Genomic DNA, 27,047 nt, shown 5'->3' with positions numbered 1-27,047 from the left:
TCTTACCTGGAGGCATTTAAAACTCAACATTCTAAGTTTCAAAATTAAGGTTTAGGTTACAACTTTAGTGTCATCAATCAGTAACAGAACAGACCACCTAGACGAATTCAAGAGTCTCAAGGTATAAAATAGTGGTCCCAGCATGTGGCGCATGTAGTCTAAGAGCCAGCAGGCCTGTACTCCTCTCATCCTGTGGGGATACGCTGTTTGAATCATCCACACTTTGCTCCCCCCAGATAGGTCCCTAGATAGGCTCAGCTAGGATGATTAGTAATCTGGAAAAAATGTGGATTCAATTTGACCTCAAAGAGAAAAATATATAACAATAAAAGATACTTAAAATATCTTTTAACTATTTCTGACAAGCAATTTTTCCTTTCTGGAAAGAGAAATTGCCAGTTTGGTGTCTCCCAAATCATGGTGTATAGAAAATCTGCATCAGAGACATCTGTTAAGTTTTATAAGTAGCAGGTTCCAAAACTCAATCTGGGTCTGACAACTCAGTATAATCTCATTATTAAGTGGCAAATTCTTAACCGCCATTTAGGACATGTTAACACAAAATCTGTTTCTTTGCTTAGTAGATTTTTAAACCTAAGCATTTGGCAAAGTAAAAGGTAGGTAGACTTAACATATGAAAATTACAGTTATGCTACACTTCGAGCTGCCAGACTACTTAATATAAACCTTCAATGTTATGGGTGAGCACCACAATCCTGCAAAGCAAAAAGAGAGCAAATGACTTTAACAGCATCACCCTGAGGAGATGCAGAGTTTAGAGGGAAGTTTAAAATGCAAGGAAAGATACAATTAAACAAAATATTGAAACCTGTAAACTCACCATAAAGCTATCTTTAGGAAGATTCTATACTGTTTAATATGCAGATATTCATATAAATTTAATACATTTCATAAAATCTCTGTGTTTGAGACATGGAACACAACAAACATTTGGACTCCAGATTCTCTGTTTATGAGTTAGGTAAAGGCTTGTAAGGCAGGAGGGATAGTAGTTTGTCTCATTGGGGATCAGACAAGTTTTTCCTGTTTTGAAGAATTTAAACTGCTTTGTTGTTTAGGTTGTTGGATGGCTCAAGGTATATGGAATGGTAGGAATTGAACAGTGTTTGTTATTTAAGAACAAAAAATGTGGATAAACCACTCAGTGATGATTCAGCTCTCCTTCTCCACTTGCCATCAATTCAGCCCCAGGTTCTCAGCTTAAAAAGATCCAATTAGAAACAGGAAACGAGGAAAAGTGCTCATTGTTTCTGACTGTTCACTGTGGATTTGCTTTTGTATATGGGACACAAAGCACTGTCTGTTGCCTCATTTTCTGTTCCAGAAATAGCTTTATTTCATAGAATTCTTTGTGTGTCAGAATTCACGGTCACAGACTCTTCCTGTGGTCTCACTCCTGCTAGAATGACATGAAGATAATATAGAAAAGCAGGATGCTGGTTTACACTAAACATCATAATGAGATTTACAATAGGCAGCTTTGGAAGTAAGTCTTAAATAATACACTAAGCATACTTGAATTTACGTTTGTTACATATTTAAATATGATTGTGCTTCAAAAAACATTACTTAAAATGGAATTATTTAGCTTACTGATGAATTTAACTTATGGGAAAATAAAACTTACCTAGGATTACATTATCTAAATTACCATAAATTGGTGTATCTTCAATATCATATTCATCAGCCCTGTAACCAAAAAAAAAAAAATTCACTTGATTAGAGTCTACTTTATACAGAGTTTATAAACTAATATTTAGCTAAATTCAGTACTGAGATCTGACCATTGCATGTTCTTTTTCAGTCACAGCCAAGCAAGGCAAATGTGTTCAAGTAAATGAATGCAGATGTATATGTGCATGTACATATGTGTGCATGCATGTGTGTAAATTTAAATAGCTGGGTTTGGGATCTTCTTTTAGGAAAAGATTTTAGCAAATGATTTTTCAGCTGATTGTGTGTCAGATTTTACTTGTAGTGTGTTTCATGAAGTTTTCTTTTTAATTTAATTGTCACAAAAATTCCAGCGGGGCAGCACTATGGCATCCCCATGTTACAAATAAGTAATATGAGGTTCACATAAGTGATATAATTCACAGAAGACCATAAGACTGGTGACACCAGTAGGATTACAATAGATTGTGCTTTTAACACTGCACCCCCTTCTTATGTACCCATGATATCATTCTAAACAGGCCCTTAAAATTGTGGTTACTAAGTACATATTGCTGACTCAAGTTGGCAGATGCATTAAAATAACTAATTGCCCGTTTCATTCAGATGCTGGGTTAGGTGTTTTAGATGTTATATGGAAACCCAGGAAAATATTCTACAAAAACAATTTTATTATATTTATAATATTTACAAAGAGGAAGCCTGAGATTCAGATAATTTTATTTTCCTTGGTCTCGTGTGTAACATCAGCAATAAATACCAGTTATGAGAACTTTCCTTCACATCAGTGCTCATTTCAATCCCCAGTACAATCTTATGAGATGCAAATATTTACCCCTATTATATGCATAAGGTATTTGCAGCTCACAGAGGTTAAATTATACAAAGACACATAATCAGTAACCAGCTTTGCTGGGGTTGAAAGGGAAGGATGGTCATAAAGCCCTGGCTCAGTCCACATCATACAGATGTTATACAGAAGCTGACACAACTTAAAGGGTTAGGGAAGAGCTGGAGATTATCCAAAGGCCATTACTTTATACCTCTCAAGCCAAGAGAACTGACAAGAATAAATGACTATTATTTCTTGCTGTTTGATTAAGCTTCCTTCTTGCCTTATTTGAGTAATACTCTTATTAGAATAGATATCAAACTACTGTCATCAGAATTTCTTCCCAGCAATGCCATCCTAATACTGTCAATGGTCCTAGTAACCAGCTTTGACAATGGCAGTCTGGGAACAGGGCACATTAGGTGCTGAGAGAGGCATTTCATAAAACAGTATCAATTAGTTTTACTTTGAGATTATGTCACCATGAGCCGGACAGAATTATATTGACAGATAAAAAAACTATTATCTCAAAGCATGATACCTATACTTCTTCTCATTCTTCTGAAAGAAGCTAGAACATATGTAAACAATAGATGTATATCCTTAAAAAATAACAGTTCAAAAGATGCCTGAATGAAATGCTTTGAAGGGTGCAGCTACTAACAGTTAGTGTGTATTTTGCTTATCAGATAACAGTGGAACTCATCTATAACGCTTATTTCCATCCAATAATTTAATATACCTTAATATTGGGATATGTAGTGGTGTGTGTTCATGGATTCTCTGGCTATGCAGAGAATATTATACCAAAGGTGAAGAATTTTTAATAAGGGAATCCATCCATTTTCCTAGCCCACATAGCAGATAAAACCAGCAAATGATAAATCATGTCTAAAAAATGAATATCATTTCACTCTCCATGAATGAAAATAAGATGTGATTTATAATACAGTGCCCTGTGTCTACAGGCAGGTCTCAAGTGATTAATCTCTCAAATAAACTATTATTCAGGAACAGTTGGATAATGAGCGAATTAAAAAATGCATTTTTACTTAGCAATGCCAACTAGTTCTAGTTTATTACAGATATGTAATAAACTTTAACTACAAACACTTGGCAGTGTTTTATGTGAAAGATGACTGTAATTTTTTTAAAATAAATTTATAAATAAACCCATAGCTGAGAGGCTAAAATCTTTGCAATTTGGGCCTGGCCAGACTATCACAGTGAGCATACCTAACGGGCTCCTCTCACCAATAAGAACATTTGTTCACACACCCAAATTTAAAAGCATAGTAACTGTATCTTTTATTATGATCCAAAGTATGTCCTTTGCTTAGATTTTATCTAGTTTCTCTTTTTAAATTTTAATTATATTTTTTGTTGTGAAACCTTTTCTTCAAATTCTTCATGATCTGTGTGGATTTAAATAACTCAATTTAATTTAAAAATAATAACTTCTTCCTGGTTTCCTTTGGACTTCAATTTTCTAAGTTTCAATTGTTTTATTGATAAATCAAGAATAAGAATATTAAACTTGATCTCTATTATTCTTTTTGGTTTCAAAATTATCAGTATAAATATTAGGTTCTAACAGTCAAATAAAAATGACATTTCTGCGAAATTAAATAAAGTTGGTTTAAAGAGTAGAAAGTTGTCAGACTGGGGAAGGAGCAAGCCTAGGAATCTATCAGAGATTGGTTTTGGCAAATGTTAACTTGATTTGCTCAACAGGCATCTCTTTAAATAGGCAAAGTTCTGTTTGAGCTCCGTCAATATAGAAATGTTACGTATAGCCATGAAAGATTATGAAATTATTTAGGGGATAAGTACAAGCAGAGAAAAATGTCACTAGAGCAGCCCTGAGCACTCTGATGCTGAAGGTTCTGGACCCTACAGAGGAAAAGGAACAGTAGAGAGAAAGAATAGTGAAAAGTAATGCTGAACGAGAGGAGGCAGTGTCCCCAGTAGACAGTGCCAGTGTGTTAAATGCTACAGATGGGCCCAGTTAAGTGGAACTAAGATTTGGCCTCATGGAAATCATTGGTGACTTGGACAGGAGCTGAGTCAGTGAGACAGAGAGGACTGAAGAAGACTGAATGGGTTCAAGACAGAACAGGAGAGGAAATGGAGCATTTCCTGTTATGATTATTTGTGTATTAAAACAAACAGGAAGCTGGAAAGCTTGGAGGTATTTTGGGATCATGTGAGACAGCGCCCACGTAGGAGTCTTCATGTCAGTGAAAAACACTGATGAGTTCTATTGGCCTAAGATGCTCAATCCTGAGAACAGTAGGTCAAGAGGACAGTTAGGGTTAGTTATATATAGGGCACTACTTATTTTTCGTCAGATCGGCCCCTTTGCAGATCTAGACATCCAAGAAATCATAGAAGAGAAGCTGAGCAGAGATAACCTTGTGTGACTGAAGAGCCTCTAGCGACCCCAAGAGCGGACCATGAGAAGCTGATGGGAAGGTGTACCAACTTTTCTGTGAGAGACTGAAGTCTGAGGAGCCAAGACAACTTAGAGGAAGCATAATTCAGAGCAGCCTTTCCAAGTTAGGGTGAACAAGCTGTACACATGCAGGACTTTTCTTAAATCTTAATTTTCATCCAGTTTGCATGGCAATCAAATAATTTCTGTAAATAAACTATAGCATCATTGATATTTTTAGATGCTAAAAATAAATTTCACTCATGTTTAATCTCTTTCCCAATACAAATATACCACTGCAAGAATCGGATTAAAATTCTAACGTGTCTTGATCCCCAGTCCCTGGCATTATCCTACATTATCTTCCTTCCACAAATCAAAAGACAAGATTGTGTAGAACTGTACTTTAGGTGAAAAATAAATTGGACCAAGGGTCCATACCATAAAATGCTGTCTATTTGTTAGATTTAGATGCTATGCTACTCCTAAATTGATTGTAATTCTGATCTACTAGTACAGGAAGGGCAGGGATTTGAAGAAGCAAGCAGATAAACATCACAGAGAAATTTCTCTCCTCCCCAGCATAGCTTCTCACCTAAACAGATGTTACAGAGAGCATGATGGAGAGCTCAGTGTGAAGGAAGTGCCTTTCTTCTTCCTGATTGTAAGCCATTTTGGAACTGAAGAGTGACCTGTAACTCTAGCTGCACCTTGAAAAGCTAGATTTGTTTTCCCTTGCTCTGTTTTAAAGCTCTAAATTTAATGGCTGAAAATGTTTCATGTTTGTTCCTGGAGATTCAGCGTCCCTCTGCAAAACTGATTTTGGTTTTCAAACCACATAATCAAAAGAAACAAAAAAGAAGTACATGCAAAATCTGTAAATATGACTTTTTATAGGTAATCTGTACTTAGATTCAAATGTTGCATAAATGAAGATCTACTATGGTAGACAGTAAATGAACTATTCTTCATAGAGTGGATGTTCACTTTTGGAATTGGCTGCCAGTAAGTTTATCTTAAAGTTGTTCAGTACAGCAGTATTGTTGTTGTTCTTCTTGGTGAGTAATATTTATTGAATGAATGTTGTAAAAGAACCAGCTTCTTTTCCACATTTTCCTTAAATGTGTATTTTGCTTATGTTAAGATGGATATTTCACCAATGTTTCCTGCCAGGTCTTCCCATTCTAATCCCAAATGATCAAATTGGTTTTTTTGCTAAATGATCTAATAACAAAACTGCATCTTAAGTATCCTTGAAATGACAAGTATCAAATTAATCATCAAAGACATTAATGTCTTGTGTTTATAGGACCTTGTCTTGTTTACTGTAACAAAAAAGCGATCTGCAAATCATTCTTGACATGAAAATTACCTTGTGCTAAAGCATCCCATGTTAATAGTGGCCCTAAAAATAAAAATTGTGTGTGTGACAGCCTGTAGCCCAGATCTGAATTGTGCCAGAAACTTTTCACATAGAGAACATTTTTTTAAAAAGACCTTTTAGAGTTGAGCATGGTGGCACACACCTGTAATGCTGGCACTCAGGAGGCTGAGGCAGGAGGCTCACTGAGTTAGAGGCCGGCCTGCATTATATAGTGAGTTCAAGGCCAGTCCGCACTACATAATGACTACATAATGTCTCTAAACAACAAAAGACATAAAAAGGCCTTTTAGAGGCCAAAAAGGCATAAAATTTTCCAATCCAATTAGAAAGCTCTGAGTGTTACAAAGATTGTTCTGCCCGTCATTTCACAAGATCTTAAAGGGTACTCTAGAAAATGCTCTTTATTTGGATTGCTTTTTACTCCTGAAATGTAATCTTCAATATAATGACACACATTTGAGTTAGAATATACTATCTAAAAAATGAAATTTCTTTGCCATGATTTAGTCCATAAACATTCTTTTAAAACAAGTCATACTACAACTCTGGATTTCCATTAATACATTACAGAGAACCAGTCATACAGAGAAACTATAACTTAACACTATTTTAGATTATAGACTTACTGCTTCTCCTCAGTTATTGACATTACCCCTGTAAACAACAGTAGTGAGCATATTTGTATGTATGTGTATATGTGCATTTGTGTATACGTATCTTAAATTTTATAAATATTGCCAGATTTCTCCCTACTCTGGATTCTAAAAGTACAGCAAAATTTTAGATAAAACTGGGCTGTACTCTTAAATTATACATGGGTCATAACCTGGGAAATTTGTTTATGGAATTTTGTGGATGCCAAGTTTAGTCTCATTCCATTCTTCTCCCAGCTCTTTAATTGGCTGAGGATATGTTAATAACTAGGTTAGATAATAATCTTATACATTCTAACTTTCCAATGCATATAGAATTAATCAAAAATACTCTTTATTTTATTGTAACTCAAGTACAACAGCCATGAACTAAATTTATAGATAATATAGCATTTGTTACTTTCTCTTAAGGTTGAGAGCCATAATACCTGCCTCCATTTCAACATACCTGGGAATGTAGTCATCAGAGTATCTGTACATTTTATCTGAAAGATATTCAAAACATATAAATTTTTAAAATCTTTGGCATTCTTTTGTTAAATCTCCTGCAGTATTCTGAAGGGAGCTAAGTACCAATGTAAGGAAACATATTTGATCACACTCCTCAGGTCACCACTGGTTGGACTACAGAAATTATGGTTTGGGCATGGTTTGAATGTACCCCAAGAGCTTATGAGTTAAAGGTTGGTCTGCAGGATGACAGCGTTGAGAGGTGCTATGGAACCATTAAGAGGGGTGCTTAGTGGGAAGTTCTGGGGTCATCCAGTACGTTGCCCTCAGAGGGAATAGGTATTTTCTCAGGGCACCCCTTTTCTGTCTCTGCTGTGCGGATGGAGATGTGACTGTATACTGCACCTTGTGCTCCTTCCATTGATATTTGCCATGAGGTGAGGCAGCCATGGGAGGTTTTCTTTAACTTATTGGCAAGACAAATTTCTGCCATTTAACAAGTGAGCTGCCTTAGGTATTTTGTCGTAGTAACACAAAGCTGACTAATATAAGAGATAAAATCCTCTCCTGTATTGGGAAAATCAGATTCTCTTGGTTTTTTGAGATGGAAATGAACAGCCTCAAAATTACATAGAACCCAGATGCACAAATCACGTTATTCACAAGAAACACAAGGCAGTGAAAGCCGGAACCGTTCTTCCTGCCTCCTTTATGGTTCCTGTTCAACGTGGAGTTTTGAGTTCCATGAACCATTCAACATTCTTCTGTTAGTTTCCCCCTTTGCCTATGTTGAATAGTCTTTTTCTCTTTATATATTAAAAGAAAATCTAAGAGACAGTCTCCAACTATCATCTATCATCTATCTATCATCTATCTATCTATCTATCTGTCATCTCTCCTCAAAGTGTCAACATCTTTTAGCCTCTGAGAAACAATATTAAGTAAGTAGCTAAGTAGAGGTAATAATCTTAGGGAGAAGAGACAGAGGCAAGATTGGAACTCAGTCTCTACAATTAGTCAAAATGTTAGCATGGTTTTAAAAAGAAACACTTCTCTTTGATTTGCAAAAGTCAGACTGACCAGGAATGTAATGTATAACAATAAAAAGTTAAGTCCAAATCTCATTATGTAACCTACCATTGAACCTTTTGATAGCTCAAATCTAAACTACTTCTAGTTAAATATATATCTGTAAGATTTTTGAAAAATACAGCTTTAAGAATTTTCTGAGGTCTAGGTAAAAACTCATAGTGAGTTATTGAGATAAATATTAAGGATATAATTTTGATTATTAAAATTAACATGCATAAATCTGTGCTATCTATTCATAAATAAATTTTCTTTGAGATTGAGTGTATATATGTAGCATGATATTTATTCTATTTGAATTCTTATTCAACTGGCTTTAAATAAAATTAAAGCCGTGCAGAAGATATTCTTTAGAAATCAAGACCGCTTTTAACAAAACTTCTGACAATGACCCAGAGATAATAATAACTGATCTTTCAATTTTAACATATGAAAAACACAATTTTGGAAAGAAATTAACAATAACATTTTAAAATAATTAAGTCGCAAAACAACTATAAAGATTAATTTTAGTTCAACTAAAAATATTTTTAGTTCAACTCCAGGGAGCTTAACTGCTAACTAAACATTAATGGGAAATTTATGTCACATGTCAACATGTCTAAAAGAATCCTGGGAATGAGGGAAGTTTTCATGGAATATAGTTATAGTAAGTCGTGGAAACAAAGTGATGTTAATTCTGTCAGAAATGCACTTGTTCTAGCCCACAGGAAATTATCTATCATGAACTGCATATAATAGTTATAGTTATTTTCTTTCTTTTTTAAAAATTGTGTTTAAAGAGAAAAAAGCAAAACAGAAAAAAGAGCAGTAATAATAAAGAATTTCAAAAAAAGTAAGAAATCACTAGCTGATAATTACATATTGTCATCTTAGAAATAGCTGTTCAAGTTACAAAATTAAAGCATACAAAGTGGACATTCAAACAGTGAGACTACAAACAGTTCTTCTCAACAATCCAGCAAAAACTTAGTGATATGGTTATCTATCTTACACACTTAAACATACATGCAGTTATATCCTTTAGAGCACTTTCTTTTCCTCTCTTTTTTAGAATAGCAATTACACATTTTGGGTTTTCTCACTCCTACAGTTCTTATCACTTTTTACACTAGAGACACCATTTGATATTTATAAATATGATTCTTATTTATTTCACTTATGAGGATAGTTTCAAGTTGCTTCCATTTACCTATGAAGGCCTTGAAATCATCCTTTTTATAGCTAAGTAATATTCCATTGTATAAAAATGTCACAGCTTTTTCATCCACTTTGCAATTAATGGGCATCTTGGTTGTCTCCAAGATTTAGCTATTACAAATTGTGCTGCTATGAACATAGGTGCACATGTGATAAGACCTTTACAGTTTTTCTGGGAAAATACCCAGGAAGAGAATAGCTGGGTTGAATGGAACTTCCAATCCTTCTCTTCTGAGAAATCTCCATAGTGATTTCCATAGTGGCTGCACCAGTCTACACTCCCACCAACAGTGGAGCAGTGTAAAATGTACAGTTATTTTCAACTACTTTCAAATCAGTCTTGCGCATATGCATGCACACAAAGGCTGGGAAAAACCTAAAGGATCTAAGAGGTGTTTCACAGTAGATACAAGTTAATGGGGTTCTGGAAAAATCAGAAGAACTGATAAATGTAAATATATAAGTATATGAAACATTAGTTAATGTAGACCAGAAAATTGTAAACTGAAAAATGAAGAATGATATAAAGTATATTTTATTTTTTTCTGTTTGGAAGAAGGAGATGTTTATACTCAGGCCATCATTACTCAGATTTGTTTGGAATTAAAGTGCATGCATAAGAAATTAGTCAAATGGTAGCGTGATGTATCCTGAATTAGGCATCAGAAAATACTGGATTTGTTTCTAGCTTTGCAATGCATTTGCAATGAAACATGAAAATTATTTAAAACTGTGATTATCAGTTTGTTTACAAATAAGAATAATAATATCATGAAGCAGATATAGAAAATAAATAATTTCTGCAAAACCAATTATAAAATGCCAAAGTTATTTATTGATAGTATACATTATGAATCCATATCACGTAACAAGCTATAATTTAGTTGTGCTCATTTTAGTTGGGAAGTTTCCTCATCAAATGAGTTAACTGAAAATAAGATGATATTATGATATCTTAAAGTTAAAATATTTGCATATAAATTTTGAGCTAGAATGGAATCACTAAAATGTAAACTCTGGTAATAGAATTTTTACCAGATGAGTGTTGGTTTGGGAAAAAAAGAATCTGAAAACAAAAATGTTAATGTCACTGTTTAATAAGAAATAGTACATGTGGATTAAAAATATTTCCCCAAACCAACTAATATTTTTGTAACATAATATAGACTTTTTTAAATAGAAGTGCTTGCATATAAACATCAGTACCTGGAAAGTATAGCCATGTATGTGTACAAAGAGGAGAAATGTAATTGATATATTATCAGCAAAAAAAGAAAAATAATATCAAAAAGCTTTGTAGGAAAAAGTACTAAAGCAATGATATAAAGGACACAATATAATGAGTATGTGCTTAGATGGGAGAAAGGGAGACTAACAAAGTGGGAAGGAAGAAATTAAGTAAGAGGCAAATGAAACTATATATCAAGACCAACTGTATTGATAAGATGCCCAAAAGAGGACTTAGAACATTCAAGGGTACCATATTCCTTCCTCTTTCTAGAATCTGCAGTATAATCTGGAGCTGGGGCAATCAGCTTGGGTGACTTTGGTTTCACAGCTCCTCCTCAGAAGATTAGCAGCAGATGAACACTTCAAATGAAAAGCAGTAATAACAAATCCTTAAATTAGAGTTAAGAATGAAGATCAACATGCCCCAGCTCCTGAAAAGAGCTTGCTCTGCCACGAGTGCCCTTCGGTTTATTTAAAAATTAATGACACAATTTAAATGGCTCCTAGTTGTTTCAAGGATATTTAGCAGAATTAAAAACTGTGCTTTGCTATAAAGCAGCTAAGCGTGCATGATTGCATGAGAGAAGAGCTAGATGAGTTTTCATAATCCTCTCCTGTGATTCAGATGCAAAACTGTGGTCAGGTGCACAGTCAGAGTGTGTTATAAAATGTTCTTGTTTTTATGCTTTCCTCTTTTGAGTGTTCACTTTTCTGCACACAATACACTACAACCAGGAATTTAAAAAGCACTTTGTTTAAACTCTGTAATGGAATCTTTCTGATTTATTTTCAATGTGAAATATGAAAAATGTGCCACAATTTTCTACTGAGTTAGAGATACACTGATAGGACTTTGATGTATGCACAAATCATACTTTTGTTTATCCTTCTCAAGACAAAGAGGATGAGTTGGATAAAGAATATGCTTTGGAGTTAAAGAAAAGCCAATGCATTACTCTGAGAAAAGGAAATATAATCCTCCTAAAGAACAGATATGGACAAAAATCACATAAAAATGAAAGATTTATTTTGAGAAGAAGACAGAACTTCAAATCTTCAACTGAGCTGCTACAGAAAAACATAAAAAAAAGGCTTATCTTGTCTATCTGATTGAATGTGTAGATACCGCTGCTGGGATGGAGATTTTCTTTTGTAAGCTATTTAATACAGCAGTAAAACTTACTCAAGACTGTTGGCCAAGGTGGAGTCACACCTTGCAACTTTCTTAGCTACAAAGAATAGTACAAAGATGCAAACATAAAAAGTTCCATGAGGCTAGATGCAGGAGTATTGCATTCACAGTCTGCCTGAAAGAAAAGCTGCCACGTGTGACAGAATCTTCTCCAGTCTCTGTGTGAGGAAGGCAGAGGCCAGTCTTCAGGGCACCAGGACTGCTTGCAGAAGGCATCTCTAACCTGTCTAGAATCTCTGGATGAAAAAGAAAGCACTATGTATGCCTATGAAATGGAAAGGACGGCAGATTATTATCCATCCTTGGGAAAAGCTGTCAGAAGTAGTTGGGCAGATAGGAAACTGTTGCAGAGAGAAAGGGTTGTACGAGAAAAAACGGGCATCAAGGAATGCTGCACCAAGGCTAGTCTTGGGTTGACCCACAGTCAAGTGCAAGGACCAGGGTTGTACATGTCAAATAAGGAGTGCGTGTGAATGCTGAAAGGAAATAATTTGTAGTTAGCTAATGTTAAGAACCAACTTCACAGAAAGCTCACTGACATGGCCCTGAATATGGCTTACATAAACACAGCAGCTACTGCTAAAGCTCAAGGTGCTGTAAGATTTGTTAAATAGTACTGAGGACAAGGGCAAGAAATGGAGTAGGAACTGAAGCAGGGCATAGGCATGGTAAGAGCAGGGGACAGAGGGCAGAACTAATAGTCACTGAAACAACCAGTGTCAAAGCACAGTAGGATGCCATGCAGCCATGGGAGGCCCTTCAGATTTGTGGAAAGAAGGTAGCAAGCACCAGGGCCACCAGTCATGGGATTGGGCTGTGCATGTCCTACCAAGTCCCCAGAACTGTGCTAAGAATATATATATACACACACATACATATCTTACTATGTTTTAGTATTCATTATGAGTGAACTACTACACAAAGCGGTTTATAGGACAGCAAAAATGATATGAAGGTAACAAATGAATACATAAACCACAATTTACCAAACTACCCAAAATGAGAATTGTAGGATCTGTTCATGTTGAATGGTAGAAGACTGGTGTAACCAAAGCTTTCTGGGGCAGAAGGAATGTGGTGGTAAAATTAGGCTGTCTGATTCTTGACATATTAATAAAAGGTGGTTCTTAACATTCATATTCACCATAATTCAATGCAAGTGCAGGGCTGAAAAGTGACTAACAAATGAGTCAAATTTCTTAGACTGAATTTTCTTTGGACAATTGGGCTCCAGTTAAACACATCAATGCACTTGTTACCTGATTGCACACAAAAAAAAAAATCTTAGAAGAATTACCACTGAATTCAAAGGAAAAGAAAGTGCTAGCTCAGATGATTCTTATCTTGCTTTTCACTTAAATTATTTTATTCCTGTAGCTCTAAACTCATCTTGTTTTGTTAAGATGATGATATAATCTACAATTATAAAATATCTTATGAGAAAGTTAAAAAACAATCAGTTTAAACTATCATATAAGGTAAAGTGCTACTCAGCTAATTTTTGTATAAAAAGGAGGAAATTTTGTAAAAGGCATCCAGTAATGGGTCATTTACAAAATTCGTTTTTTGTAAATATACTGTGTTTGATTTTAAAATAGTTACTGAAAACAATGCTTGCCTGATTTTTCACTTCAGCTGCAGAACTGATATAATAGAGATTCTAAAAGAATGTCGGGTTGCTGACTGAGAACATTCATTAGCAGAGTCAAAGTATTCATCATTCTGATAAGAGAACAGGAAACATGGGCCCTTTACCCGGACTTTGCTGCTGTTGATGGGTATCTAACCTCAGCTATGTCACTTCATTGTGCCTCTCACTCTTCTATCTATAAATTTGCATGATAACAATTACTTTCTCTCCATATTTTATATTGTCATCATCAACACTTACGAAGCTTCTACTATGGAGTCAAGGACATTTGCTGCAATCTGACCATTTTTCTAAATGCAATTCATGCAATTTTTCTTGAACACATGTTTAACTTAATTTTCTTAGCTAAGTTTTATTTCATTTCTCAAAAGAGAATGCCTATAACCTTTTCTTTTTCTGTTACTTTGTGACTGCATACTTATCCTGCTCCAAAGAGTTACTTGACTCTAGAATACTAAGACCCTTGCTCAGAAGTAATTGTGTTTAGCTGGGCAAGGGTAGCATAGTTCTCAAATCCCAGGAGGCTGAAGTGAAAGGCTCTCAAATTTGAGAACAGCCTGGACAACTTAGCAAAAGCTTATCTCAAAATACAATTCTATAAAGGGCTGAAAATACAGCTCAGTGAGAGTGTGCTGGTCTAGCATGTGTGAGGTCCTGAATTCAATCATCAGTACAGCAAAAAAGAAAGAAATAGTTGAGCTTTCGTCCTTACATCTACCTGTCCACCTGCTCAACTTGTATCTACTAAACACCCAGGATACAAAAGTGGTGCCAGTTGCTGAGTTTCATGCTATTTTCATCATGTCACATGCAGGTTAAGGCCACCTGCCTAAAACTGCTGTCCAGCCTATTGAAAGTGAAAAGTTGGCATGGTGGATCCTCTCGGCCTGGCCTCTTAAACTTTGGAGTGTTGAAAACAGATTCACGGTTCAGCGCATTGCTTTGTGAGTTCTATTCTGAGTCCACTCCAGCCTGGGGACCTGTGCAGGCCTTGAATGAATTTGAGAAGACTCAGAAGGTGTAAAAGTTTAAAAAGCTATTTTTCACTTTTTTCATCATGCATCAGAAAGGACTTTTGCAGCTATATGATTCATGGGCTGTTCTATCAGAGGAGGAGAAGCACATTTACCAGGATAATCCCTTCTGACCCTGTACCAAAGGCAGCTAAAGAGACAAAGCTAAATTTGGAGATTTTTTTTCACATATCTACTATGATCATATTTTTAACTTAAGAGAAAACTTAGGGTGAAAAACAATCAAATGGATTTTTTTACAGATAAAATATCTTACTAGACATTCATAAGCATGTTTCCTTCTGTCAGTTTTCTAGTCACTTCACAGTCTCCAATCAGATTCCATGTAGTTATTTGTCAAAATGTCTTACCTTGTCTCTGCTTCTCTACATGGTGGGAAATGTTGAAGATCAGCGATATAATTAGAGCCAAACCCAGCAAGACTAGAAGTCCCCAGAGGAAAAAAGGGCATTCGGTGCTTCCTGGCAACAAAAATGAATATACCAGTGATACAGTAGCCAGCTCCTCATTTGTTTTGGTCACGTTAGTCCCACAATTAAAATCATTGCATTTATTCATCATGAAAAACAAGTCCTATGCCAGGACATTAATCAACATTGACAAACAAAGACATCTTACAGATTTTAAAGTCAGGGTTGGTGATAAAGTCCTCGTGGGCATTTTGCATGGGCAAAATGAAACAAGTTTCCTAAATTCTTAGTGCAGATGAAAGGAAAGATATTTTTAGTCCATTAAAAGGTGAGAAGACCTGACTGATTAGCAAAACTGGCTCAAAATTAAGAATATCTTAACTAGTAAGATCATAGTCTACTGTACTTTTTCATTTTAGCTTTACCTCAGACTAAAATTTATGGGTGTTTTCATTATTCACAGAAAACCACTTGTTTCTTTCCAAAATCCCATCAGTATAAGATACCGTATGTTGGGATAATAATTCTAGAATCATAGTAACCTGGTTTTGTTAGCCCCATGACTGAACAATAGAGTTTATTATGCTTCATTTTCCCCTGCAAAGGCCTCATCTGTCATTCCATTCCTGAGCCATAAAGACAGTTCTGTGGGCTGTGGCTTGTCATTCAGTCTTGATAACTTATAGCTGTCTACTCACACAGAGTCCATCAAAAATGCGTACAAACTTCAGAAAAACAAGAATGGTATGATGTTTTCTCAACAGAAGGTGTTACTCTCACATTGGGGACCACTAGAAGATGTTGCATATCAGAAAATCCCCACACCAGTGACCCTTAGAGAAATTGAAAATGCATGGAGAGATCTCAGTGACTGAGGTCACCCAAACAGTAGTTGGCCATACTAATAAATGTCTGGCCACTAAAGACCACCACTTTGAGCACCTCTAGCCATGCAGAGGCCAAAGATGACAAGTTTTAATCTCATAATGTTTCAGAGAATTTAGTATGAAAGCATTTGTACAAGTTTCTCTTCTCCTGAAGTGTGTATGCATTTTTTTTGGGGGGGGGGAGATTAAGTGACAACTAAGATAGTTTGCTTGACTTGATATATCTTAATAGTCATATCCCTCTTTGACACACGTGATAAGCTGATCTCAGGAAAGTAATCGTATTGTATTTATTTATTCAACCAATATCAATTAGACATATCTTTTTAATCAAAAACTATGGAATCAAAGATCAAGATGGAACAAAATAAAACAGTCTTTACCCTCAAGAAACTCTGTTTTCATGGGGTCGTAAAAGTTAAATATATAATTAGAAGTACGATGTGAAGACAACCACCACCAAGATCACCAAGATCGTATTTCTTCATAGTTCTGACTCCTTGTGTATAAGAATGTCTAAAATCAAAGACCACTTTATGCTTTTTCAATTAAATTACAATACCAGTATATTAAATATAGTGAATAAAACATATACTCTCTTAATGAGGTGGGGGAGATTAGCTTTGCTTCTCTAGTCTGTTTTTAAAATATCAATCGAAAGCTCTCTAAACCAAAATATTATGCTGCCCTCCATTGCTTATTTTCTGTATCTCACATTTAGCATGTGAATCGTGACCATTTTCTTCAGCTTCTCATTGATACTTCTGTGTTGGTTTATCTGTTCTTGGAGTTCCTTGTGTATTTGAGCTGGGCTCACTGACTTTTAAATGACCATAGGCAGGCATATGAACCATTAAGTATAGAAAATGTGTATTGTGTGATTCTTACATAGCTGTGTATACACGAATGCATATAATTTGCATACTGCTGATTACATGTATACATTGCTTTAACTTGAACCAGTTTGAATCTCTTTTGATACCAAATTATCTACTGCTTATTATTTCCTCTTTAATTTAGTACTGTGTTGTTTTTAAATGTTCAAAATACATTAAAGTCTACTTAGAATAGTGTTGTTTATGCATTTTATTCTGTAAACCCATAGAGTGTAGGCTTCATAAGCTTTTTCAAGAATTAATTAATACATAGAAAATGTTAGTTGATAATGGTAGTGAAATGTGATGCATTGTTTTCATTAGGAGAATTTGAGGAGGTTTAAACAGTCCTTTGATCTCTGAAAATTAATTTGATTAAAAGCATTATTTGTACAGGGTAAATGGTCTCATGAACACAATCCCACAAAATATTTATAAAAATAGTATTATGTAATAACTATTAACTATATTAAATATACTAGAAATTCTGTGCATCACATGATACTGAATACATTTCTAAAATTATTTGTTTTTAAACACTTTAGCAGTTACTTATATGCAGTTTAAGTGCTAATAAGAGATAAAACATTTTTAAAATTCCAAATGCCAAAATATAAAGTAACATGCAATACAGCATGTTATATTTATCTACAAAAACGTAAGTGGTCATATTATACCAATTAGTCTTTTTTTAAAATTACTGAGTTTGGGAAATTTTTATCATGATAGTGTGTTATTTTTAGTGGCTGCCTAAAGTTCTATAGTATTGTTGACATGTAATTCACCTGTTTTGCTAGGAAGTACATGAAAATTTTTTAAAACATTTTTCTTATTCAAGATTATTCAAAAAATATCACTGGGCATTTTGTGCACAGGAGGAGTTCATCTGTATAAGAGGTTGCTGGCGATAGAATTGCTGGACCAAAGGATACGTTGGGAGGCTTTTACAGTTTCAGAGATTGCTCCTCAGTCACTCTCCTCATCCGTACACCCCCACCATGGATAACAGTCCTTTCTACAAAGCTGATGTGACTATATTGCACAAGAGGAGGCCAGAAAACTGTCTCAGTTGATAGATGAGCCTAAGTTCCACAGGGGTAAAGGGACGATTTCTATTTTTAAAGACCTTTGTTCTTTTCTTCTTTGCATATATGTTACTTAAATACCCCGAATGCAGGAGATGTAGTTTAGGCTGGTTTGTTGTTATTGTTGTTGTTTGCTTTTGTTTTCTGAGATTTGTAACAATTTGAAAAGCTTATACGTGACCAACAAAACCCATAAATATTGAAAAACCAAGAAACAAGATATGAATCTAAGCCGGGCGTGGTGGCTCACGCCTGTAATCGCAGTACTCGGGATGCTGAGATGGGAGGATCCTTGTGAGTTCGAGACCCACCTAGGCCAGAAAGTGAGCTCAAGGCCAGCTTGAACTAAATAGTGAGACCCCGTCTCAAAACACCCACACACACAAAAAGATATGAATCTATAAAAGGTACATAGGTAAGGCTATTTTATACTACTACCATAAAAGACATACAAATCTACTATAAAAAGTTGAAATTTATCAAAACATGTGCACACAAATACATATAGGTCACCTAGCCAGCCATTTATGGTCGAGAAAATGTAAACACAGTAAAGACACAACCTGAAATCGTAACTGTATAAAATTACCCATAGTAATGCTACCTGCCACTTCTTGCTATGGTGGTGAGTCTGGGTATTACAAGTGTCTTTTTCTTCTCGCTCTCTCACTTTTTTTTTTTTTAAACCAGGGATCAAACTCATGCCCTTAGGCTTGCCAGCCAGGTGCTTAGGCTGCTGAACTAAATTTCTGACCCAGCATGTGTCCTTTTCAAATGCTTAGTGATGCCTTTGTGAGTCCATCTCTTCAGTAAACTGCAAATAGCAATAAAAAGTGGTTCCTGCCTATTTTTCACCTTATGTAACTTGTAGGATATACAAAATATGTATTGACCAACTGTCTTATCATTAAGGCTTCTGATCAACAACAGGATATTAGTAGTTAGGTTTTGGTGAAAGTCAGAAATTAGTGCAGATTTGTGACTGGGGTTGGTGCTTCTATCTCCTAGTTTCTCAAGGATCCACCCTGCTTCGCAACTTATTTTCCTCTGTTTAGAACTTGTTATGGCCAGGAATACAGGATTGATTCTATTATGCCAACTAGACTATTACTTACTTTTCCCTCAATGTCTACAGTGTTCTTTTCCTATGAGCCAAGCAAGCTTCCATTTTTTTTTTTTTTGGTTGCCCAATATTTCATTGTTTGGACTTGCATTAACTTATTTAAGCAATAATGTATGAATAAGTACTAAGGTGTTTCTATTTTTTAGTTACTATAATCAATATAGTGATGAATGTCTTTCTAGTGGAAACTATATATGTAGACTTTTTTAAGATTAAATTTTTGAAGATGGATTGCTAGATGAAAGGATGCACATAACTTGCAGGACTTTCATACCTTGATAATCCAAGGTTTTGAAATAAAATAATACATACGTACTTCTCAGGAGAGTCTGGTTCTGCTTTTATTCATTCAGCTGACGCTGGTTTTATGTTTACTGCTGCTTCCACTAATCCACACTACATTAACCACTACTTCTTCCCCCCTAATGTCTTCTTGTGTACTACACCCAAATCCTCCAGTCCCCCACCGTCTCTGGAGAAAGTTGCCCATTTTTAAATCTGTCTTTAGCCTGTAGTACAGGTTTTTAAAGGAAAAAGTACCTGATCTTGTATCTACCCTGAACATAGAGGTCATCACACTTTTCTGTATTATTATTGTAAACTACCCCCAAAACGTTATTTCAATTTCCTACCTTGAGAAATCTTTCATAAGTCTTGAGACTTATCTTTCACAACCTTTCAGTCATATATCATTCTCCAATCATTCTGAAGAAAATATTTACCGTATCTTGTTTCTATGTATCCATATAGTTACCTCCTTGCCTGAAATGCCTTTCCGTCAACCATCTAAAAAATAACTAGATATCCTTCAGGAGAACTTTCTCTTTGAAGAGTTCCCTCAGTCCTGCGTGGAACCTCCCATCCTTTCCTTTCCATTTTAAAATTATCACAGCAGTCCTTTATATATAAACCTTTCCAACTAAACTCTGAACTTCCCAAAAGGCAAAAACTATCTTACTTATCTTTTCATTCATGCTTCAGTTTCTTTGTTTGTGAAAGATCATAATAGTAAATTCCTATTGCTATGAATATTAAGACATGTATTGAAATTTTTAGAATAATATTGTTCTCTACTAGAAGATTCAATAAATGTTAGCTATGCTGTGATCTTTATTTTAATATCTCACTGCCATGAGATTCCTACTTATTTCTACAACATATTTGTCACAAAGTCACTGCTTACTAATATGTGTCAGCATAGTAACTGAAGAATAGAATGAAAATGGTAGTGTAATGGCTAAAGGCCAACAAAGAGATTTTCATCAAGAATAGCATGTAGACACATTCACAACCACAAAGTCTAGATAGGTCCACGACCTAAAAGAAAGACAAATTGAAGATTCTGTGATTTTTGTTCCCAGCACTGTTAAGGAAAAAGTACCTGCCTTCCAATAGCTGGGAAATAAGTTCCTGGAAAAAGAGAGTAATTCATTAGAACTCTGTGACTGTGGCAAAAATGTCCATCAACAGTGCCATAATTCTGTTTGCTTTACTTGTAATCTATATTTTCCAAGAACTTATATTTATTGTTTCTTAGGAAATTTGAACCAAGGAACTTGGTGCTAATAACTAGCCATTTAGTTAGACTTAAGAAAATATTCACTGCTACAAATGTAAAACTTTATTTTCTTTTGGGGGTTCGATTTAGTGTTAGTAAAATTTTTGGGTAAAATAATTTGCAAACTATTACTAAGTTGCCCTTGTAACTAATTCTGCTTTAAAAAATAGTCTATCTAGATTTATCGCATCAAATCTCTATGCCATCTATATATGTTGGAATCGTGACAATTCACTAATCATGTACCAAAGGTTGTAAAACTGATTTTGGAAAGTAACTTTAACCTGTTTGAGTGAAGGTGAAGGATCTACTCTTGAATGGAAGTAGAAGAGGCTTTGATAACTTTAAATATATCCCAGGTATGTTTCCAGACTTTCTTAAGAAAATGTCAACACTATCCATCTGGCTAACCATTAAAATATATGATCTATCCTAAAATGACAAATGATAGTAAAACTTTAGGCTTTCATAAAATAAAGCCTAAAATTCTCATTATTCTTTTTGTTTTTACATATTTTATTATATTATTGTTAAGAAAAATAAAATAAATTCTGAGAAAAAGCAATGGCCAGAGAATATTCAAAATTAAATTTGTTACTTATAAGGATACTGTATTAATCCTTTCTCATCACTAGAACACAATACTCAAAGGAAGAAAGGCTTATTTTGGTTCACAGTTTTAATGGATTCAGTCCATGATCAGTTCCAAGGCAGAAACTGCAGAATGGAAGGCCCTGGAAGAGGAAAGCTGGCATGAGGAAGCAGAGACAGGAGAAAGAAGGAGTCCACATCAAGAATACACCCTTACAGGTCAAGGCCCCTGTGACCAGCCTCTGACCAGGCCAGAAGACTAGCCATGGAACCAGTGGCTTAAGCCACTGATACGGAGTGGCCCCATGATCAACCACCTTTCCAAAGCCCCACTTCTGAACACTAGACCTCTGAGAACATTTTAGATGATCTAAACCATGGCATGCTATGGATTGGAACATATTATTGGATATAATTTGGTGGCTCAAGTACAAGCACTTGTGATTTTCCTCAAGAATTGGTATATTTTTACTTTTATGTCCATGTGAGCATTCTAATTCATCATTTCTCTTTGACACACAGTTTTCCTCAAGCAAATCTCTAGAGCACTACTATACTCATTTTTATGGCTGTGACCTTTGATCCTTATTTTCCTCTCTACCTGATTTATTTGGTTCCCTTTTCTTCAATTGTGTGTATTTCTAATATGCCTCTATCTGGGGGAGGGTCAAATAAATGTAAGACTACAGTGACAAATCCCTAGTATTTACCATCATCAGGAGAACTTGTAAGATCAATCCTACTTAACGTTTCTTTTCTTTCCATTTCCCACAGTATCTACTATTTCGTATATACTCAAACAATTGTGATTTGGGTAAATAAAATATAGTCCCATATGAGAAGGCATACTTCACGAAGAATGCAGGAAGCTCTAATCTCATTTTTAAAATTACTCTAAGTCTAGCTATAAATCATTCTATCATTTGACTAAATTATATTTCAAATAGAAACTTTGCTTTCTCCTTTCCAATTAAGGGAATAATTGAAATAGTTATGTTACCCTATTAACTGTTACAAGAAGACAATTTTGCTCTCAGCTACAAAGACACAACAAAATCAGTACCATAGACTCATATCTTACACTGAAATCTCTAAGAAAAATTCTTCTAATGTTCATGAAATATGTTGACATTATTAAAGCAAGAATTTAAAACACATTGTACATTCCTTTAAGGTTGTGCTTTATCATTTACTAACACAATAAATTTGTTTCATATAAATAATTGGAGATCTTTTAAAACATAGTTGAATTTCAGTATGCAAGAGATGGTTTAGGCATGTGAAGGGGTAGCTTAGCATGGTGTTGAATTTCCCTCCAATTTTAAAAGTCTATAATTCCTAACATTTCTGTTTTCCTAGATTTTTTTATCTTTAGTAGTATGAACTGAATTCTAAGTTGGATTTTCATTCGGAAGCCTTGTATTTCATATTCCTGGTATCTTTCACACTCTTTTGATTGCCAACAATAGGTACCTCCACTCTGAAAAGCAAAACACATCAGAAGAGTAGATATTGGTGTAAATTTTCAACAGATCTTTGTAACGGTTCTCACATAAACAAACAGGCATGCACACAGAAATTTAACACCTCTCTTCACTTAGTAATTCTCTGAACACAGTATCAACTTGTCTTTATTCCTGTGGGTATCTGCTTAGTTCAGACGGTGCCTCTCAGAATACTGAATGCAGAAAGTACTTAAAAATTCTTGCCCAACAAGAGCAATCTTCAGGGTTTCTAGTCATTAATTACAATTACTTTCATTTATATAGCTTTTATCAATTCAAAATGAACTCCCACACAATTTTAATATAGCTATTTACACTATTAAAAGCCAAAGGTCTTGAGAAATTATTAGTAGGGAAATGACAGAAAAATCATGATTTAAGTTTCTGTCTAGTTTTCAACTGCCAGGGGTTAATCAGAGTAAGTGTAACTACCAGACCTCTGACTCCCTTAAAGCCAATAGTAATTGTCAGGCACTCTATTTGAAATCCATAATTATTTGTGCTCTGGCATGAAATCTAGCTAAGCAAATGTAGTATCTTTCTGCTGGCAGTTTTTAGTTATGCAAAAGACTTGAAAATTTTAAAAAACATGTATATGATGCTTTATTGTCTCTATTTCACACTGGTTTTTTTACTATGTGCATGAGTTTACAGGATTTAGTGTATAGTACATAGTTTCTCTAAATGGATTCTTTTGGTTTATAAACTCTACCAAGCAGTGAACATCTATCTCTTTGTATTCCACAAATGTTATATTTATTTTAGGGACCCAGAAATTGTAGAGAAAATGACTGACATTATGGTACCCATGGTTCTACTTATTTTGTTTTAACATGGTGGTAGTTTGATGCTGAAAAATGTACATTCTAATGATTTGAGGTCTGTGGGACACACCAGCTCCACTTCCAACCACTAATACCAGGCTGTATCGTCTCCATCAATGAAAGTCATTCAAATCATAGATATTAGCTCAAGAGAGTGTTTTCAAATCAATTTCAGGCTTTAAAATAAATAACATACTATTCTAATGTAAAATTTGAAATCCACCAACCTTAGCTAAACATACACTACAAACAGAGGTTTGTGATGTAGGCCTCCGAGTAGGCTGTGATGGGGAGAAGGAAAATACACCAGCTTTGGAAGCCTCTTGTCCAACATCAAGAGCAAGAGACTGAGAGTGGTCACTTACAGTTATGTGACTGGCTGTGTGCAAATCCCTGAACTTCACTAAGCAATTACAAAACCAGAGTTCCTATCATCGCCTGTATGACATCAAGGCCACCTCTTTCTAATACAGCAGGATACTTAGTAATAAATACTTACTAAATTTAATTTTTAAAAATTCAAAATATGAAAATGAGAGAGAGGCTATATTTTAAGATAGTTTGTTAAGATTTCTCCAGGCTACATTCCTTGTGAACTTCAGAAATCCTATGAGGGTGCAAGTGCTGCCCAAATTCCTGCATAGATGGACATCTCTTTATCTGGACTTGTCACTGCATTATAAGCAGTTGTGTGCTTGACTTTCCCATTAGACAAGCACCTTGGAAAGACTCAGAAGACAGGATAGTTGTGGGAACTTCCATTTCACAAGATACTCTGTGTCTTTTAATGTTTCTAGAAGCCCTGCTTTGGAAGCCTCTTGTCCAACATCATGAGCAAGAGACTGAGAGTGGTCACTTACTTTTATGTGACTGGCTGTGTGCAAATCCCTGAACTTCACTAAGCAATTACAAAACAGAGAAATCTGAGTTATGAATGCTGGAGACATTCATCATATCCCTTCTAAATTTAGGGTTAATTGGTTGTGGAAATGACTTCATGCCGTAGTTCACTGCCATTATTAGCCTTCTCACATTTTCCAAGTTCCGCAACATCATCCACTCAAGGAAATTTCACCTAATCATGGTATATCCGATGCTTGCAGTACACTAGCCAAACTGGAACATTCTTTTGATTCTTTGCTCACCTGTGAACTAGGAAAGCAAAAGAGAAGCAGGAAAGTCGTACGATAGCCTATGACCCCTGTGCGATTCATTGATTGTAAGACCCATCACACAAATACTGGAAAAGAAATTCTCAAAAAAATATAAAATATAGTATCATCACTCTGTAATTGCCCCCATATGAATTGATATTAAAAATTCTATGAGCAGAATAGTAGCAAAGGATATAATAAGACAATTCACAAATGATAGAATTATAAACACTTTAAAAACACATGAAAATTCTTCATGCTCAACCTCATTATCATCAAAGTAAAGGATATTAAACAAAGGTCTAGTATGTAACACAAAAATTTTAAATGAAGCTTGTCTGTTAAAGACAAGTATTGTTAAAAAGAGAGTAAATTGGCATCACCCTTGGAAAAGTAATTTGCAATAATGAGGCTTAAAATGCTCACAATCAGTAATTCTAATTCTAAATATCTTTCCTAATTATCCACCGAAGAGACTAAAAAACTGTTCATTTTTTATTAGAATATTTAAAAACAGGATACAATGTCAATGTCCAACTATAAACTATTGATTAAGTAAACAGTAATTAATGCAACCAGTGTCATTTTGTATTCATTTAAAATGATTAAATAAAAGTTACAATAAAAGAAAAATAGTTATTTTATTATATGAATGAAAAAAGCTGACACATGACTGATGCACAAATTAATATTTCATTTATGAAAATAAAACTATGTAGAATGTACAGAAATAATAATTGGAAGGCAATAAAACATATTTTGTGTTTTTGAAGTGATAGGAAATATGTAAGGTATTTTTCCTTTTATGTGTATTTCACGGTTCTTCTACTTTACCTAACATGTGTTTTTTTTCCTTACAATCAAAAGATATTTGTTAATGAAAGTCAAAGTACATGAACAATGTGAGAGGATTAAAGCATCAATGTGGACTCAACAGCAAATCGAAGTAGATCTAACCTCAAGATCCATTGGACAAGCAATTAAATTTTCACTAAACTTTTCAAAACTGTCATTTCTGAATGTTACAGTTGGACTGATTGGACTCATAGTTCCACAGAAAAGACATAAATCACCACTTATCCTTAAAACTTCGATCTTAAATGTCAGAACAAACTGAGAAGAATCTTGATTTTTAAAGTTAGAACGCATTTACTCCTATCCTGTTTTATATCTTAAAGTAAACTAAAAAGGGCTAAGCATGGTCAACAAAAGCTTCCTCAAAAATAACAAGTACTTTGCATGGCACGGCTATCAATGAACACTTACAGCTTTATGTTACAAAGCACAGTCCACCTTCTTTTGGCTTTGAAGAGAAAACAGTCAATTTGCTCCCAATAGAGAATTTAAAATACTAATTATACCGAAGGTTATTTCACATTTAAAAAATAATTATGCTAGCTAAGTTACTCTTCAAATATTAAGTGTCTTTTAGTTACAACTTAGAAATTGTTAAGTAAATTTTTAGGACATAGATTAAAACAAAAAATTAAAAATACCACTTACCTGACATGCTTCTTTTCTTCCCCCAGAAAGCTCCTTACGTAGCCATAAAGCAAATGGATGGATTAAAAATGCTCCCCAAAACCACCCACCCAACTAATGTTGCTCTGTTACATTAGAAGCAACATGACTCTAAAATTGGTCTTTATCAGTGCCCCGGGTTTCTTTGTTGTTTCTTAAAATCTTTTGTGTGTAATTTGTTCAGTTACAAACAGGAAATGTGGTGATGGGGGTTTCTAGAGCTGAGATCTGAAACCAGTAGACTTACATTGTTATATAGCGTGGGAAGAAAAATCTCCCATGCTTCTACTGATATTTGAATTTTTATCAATAACCGAGTGTATCTTAAAAATAAATAATTAAACTAGAAGGCATCATTTCTACCTCTGGAGACATGTCTTCTCACAGGTTAATTCATACGAAAATAAAATAAGGAATAAGAAATACAAAGTAAGCAACTCCTCACCATGCTCAGCTGTTATGTTTTCTTTAAGACACGATAGTAAGAAAAGAAAGAATATTTTTGAGCATTTATTATGGACCAGGTGTTTTCTGGACATTTGCCACAAGGAGACAAGATGTGTGCATGATTTCCTGCCAGCCCTCACCTGAGTCAGCTGGAGTCTACACTGGAGCCACCTGGGGAACAAGCTCCACCACCAACCCAGCTAGAATTTCTGAAATGATGACA

General features: G+C 34.8%; 1 protein-coding gene across 2 annotated transcripts in view; it reads right to left on the bottom strand.

The window, feature by feature from the left end:
- The window catches only part of LOC100729996 (T-cell receptor-associated transmembrane adapter 1), a 33,669-nt gene extending 7,082 nt beyond the window's left edge, over positions 1–26,587 (bottom strand). The window contains exons 1-4 of one of the 2 annotated variants that reach the window (XM_023564842.2): positions 26,360–26,584; positions 15,195–15,305; positions 7,447–7,483; positions 1,649–1,710 (exon numbers count right to left, since the gene is read on the bottom strand). In XM_023564842.2, coding sequence (XP_023420610.2) covers positions 1,649–1,710; positions 7,447–7,483; positions 15,195–15,305; positions 26,360–26,366 — 217 coding nt within the window. In that variant the 5' untranslated portion in view covers positions 26,367–26,584. Of the gene's footprint in view, positions 1–1,648; positions 1,711–7,446; positions 7,484–15,194; positions 15,306–26,359 lie in introns of both variants that reach the window. The other variant, XM_063224919.1, reaches the window with a different exon arrangement.
- Between the last annotated feature and the right edge of the window lie 460 nt (positions 26,588–27,047).

The sequence above is a fragment of the Cavia porcellus genome, unplaced genomic scaffold (assembly GCF_034190915.1).
Source record: "Cavia porcellus strain 051 isolate PalLab524CR breed Dunkin Hartley unplaced genomic scaffold, mCavPor4.1 scaffold_15, whole genome shotgun sequence".
NCBI classification, from domain to species: Eukaryota; Metazoa; Chordata; class Mammalia; order Rodentia; family Caviidae; genus Cavia; species Cavia porcellus.
Note: the sequence above shows the minus strand (reverse complement) of the source record. Positions and strands in the feature narration are given on the sequence as shown.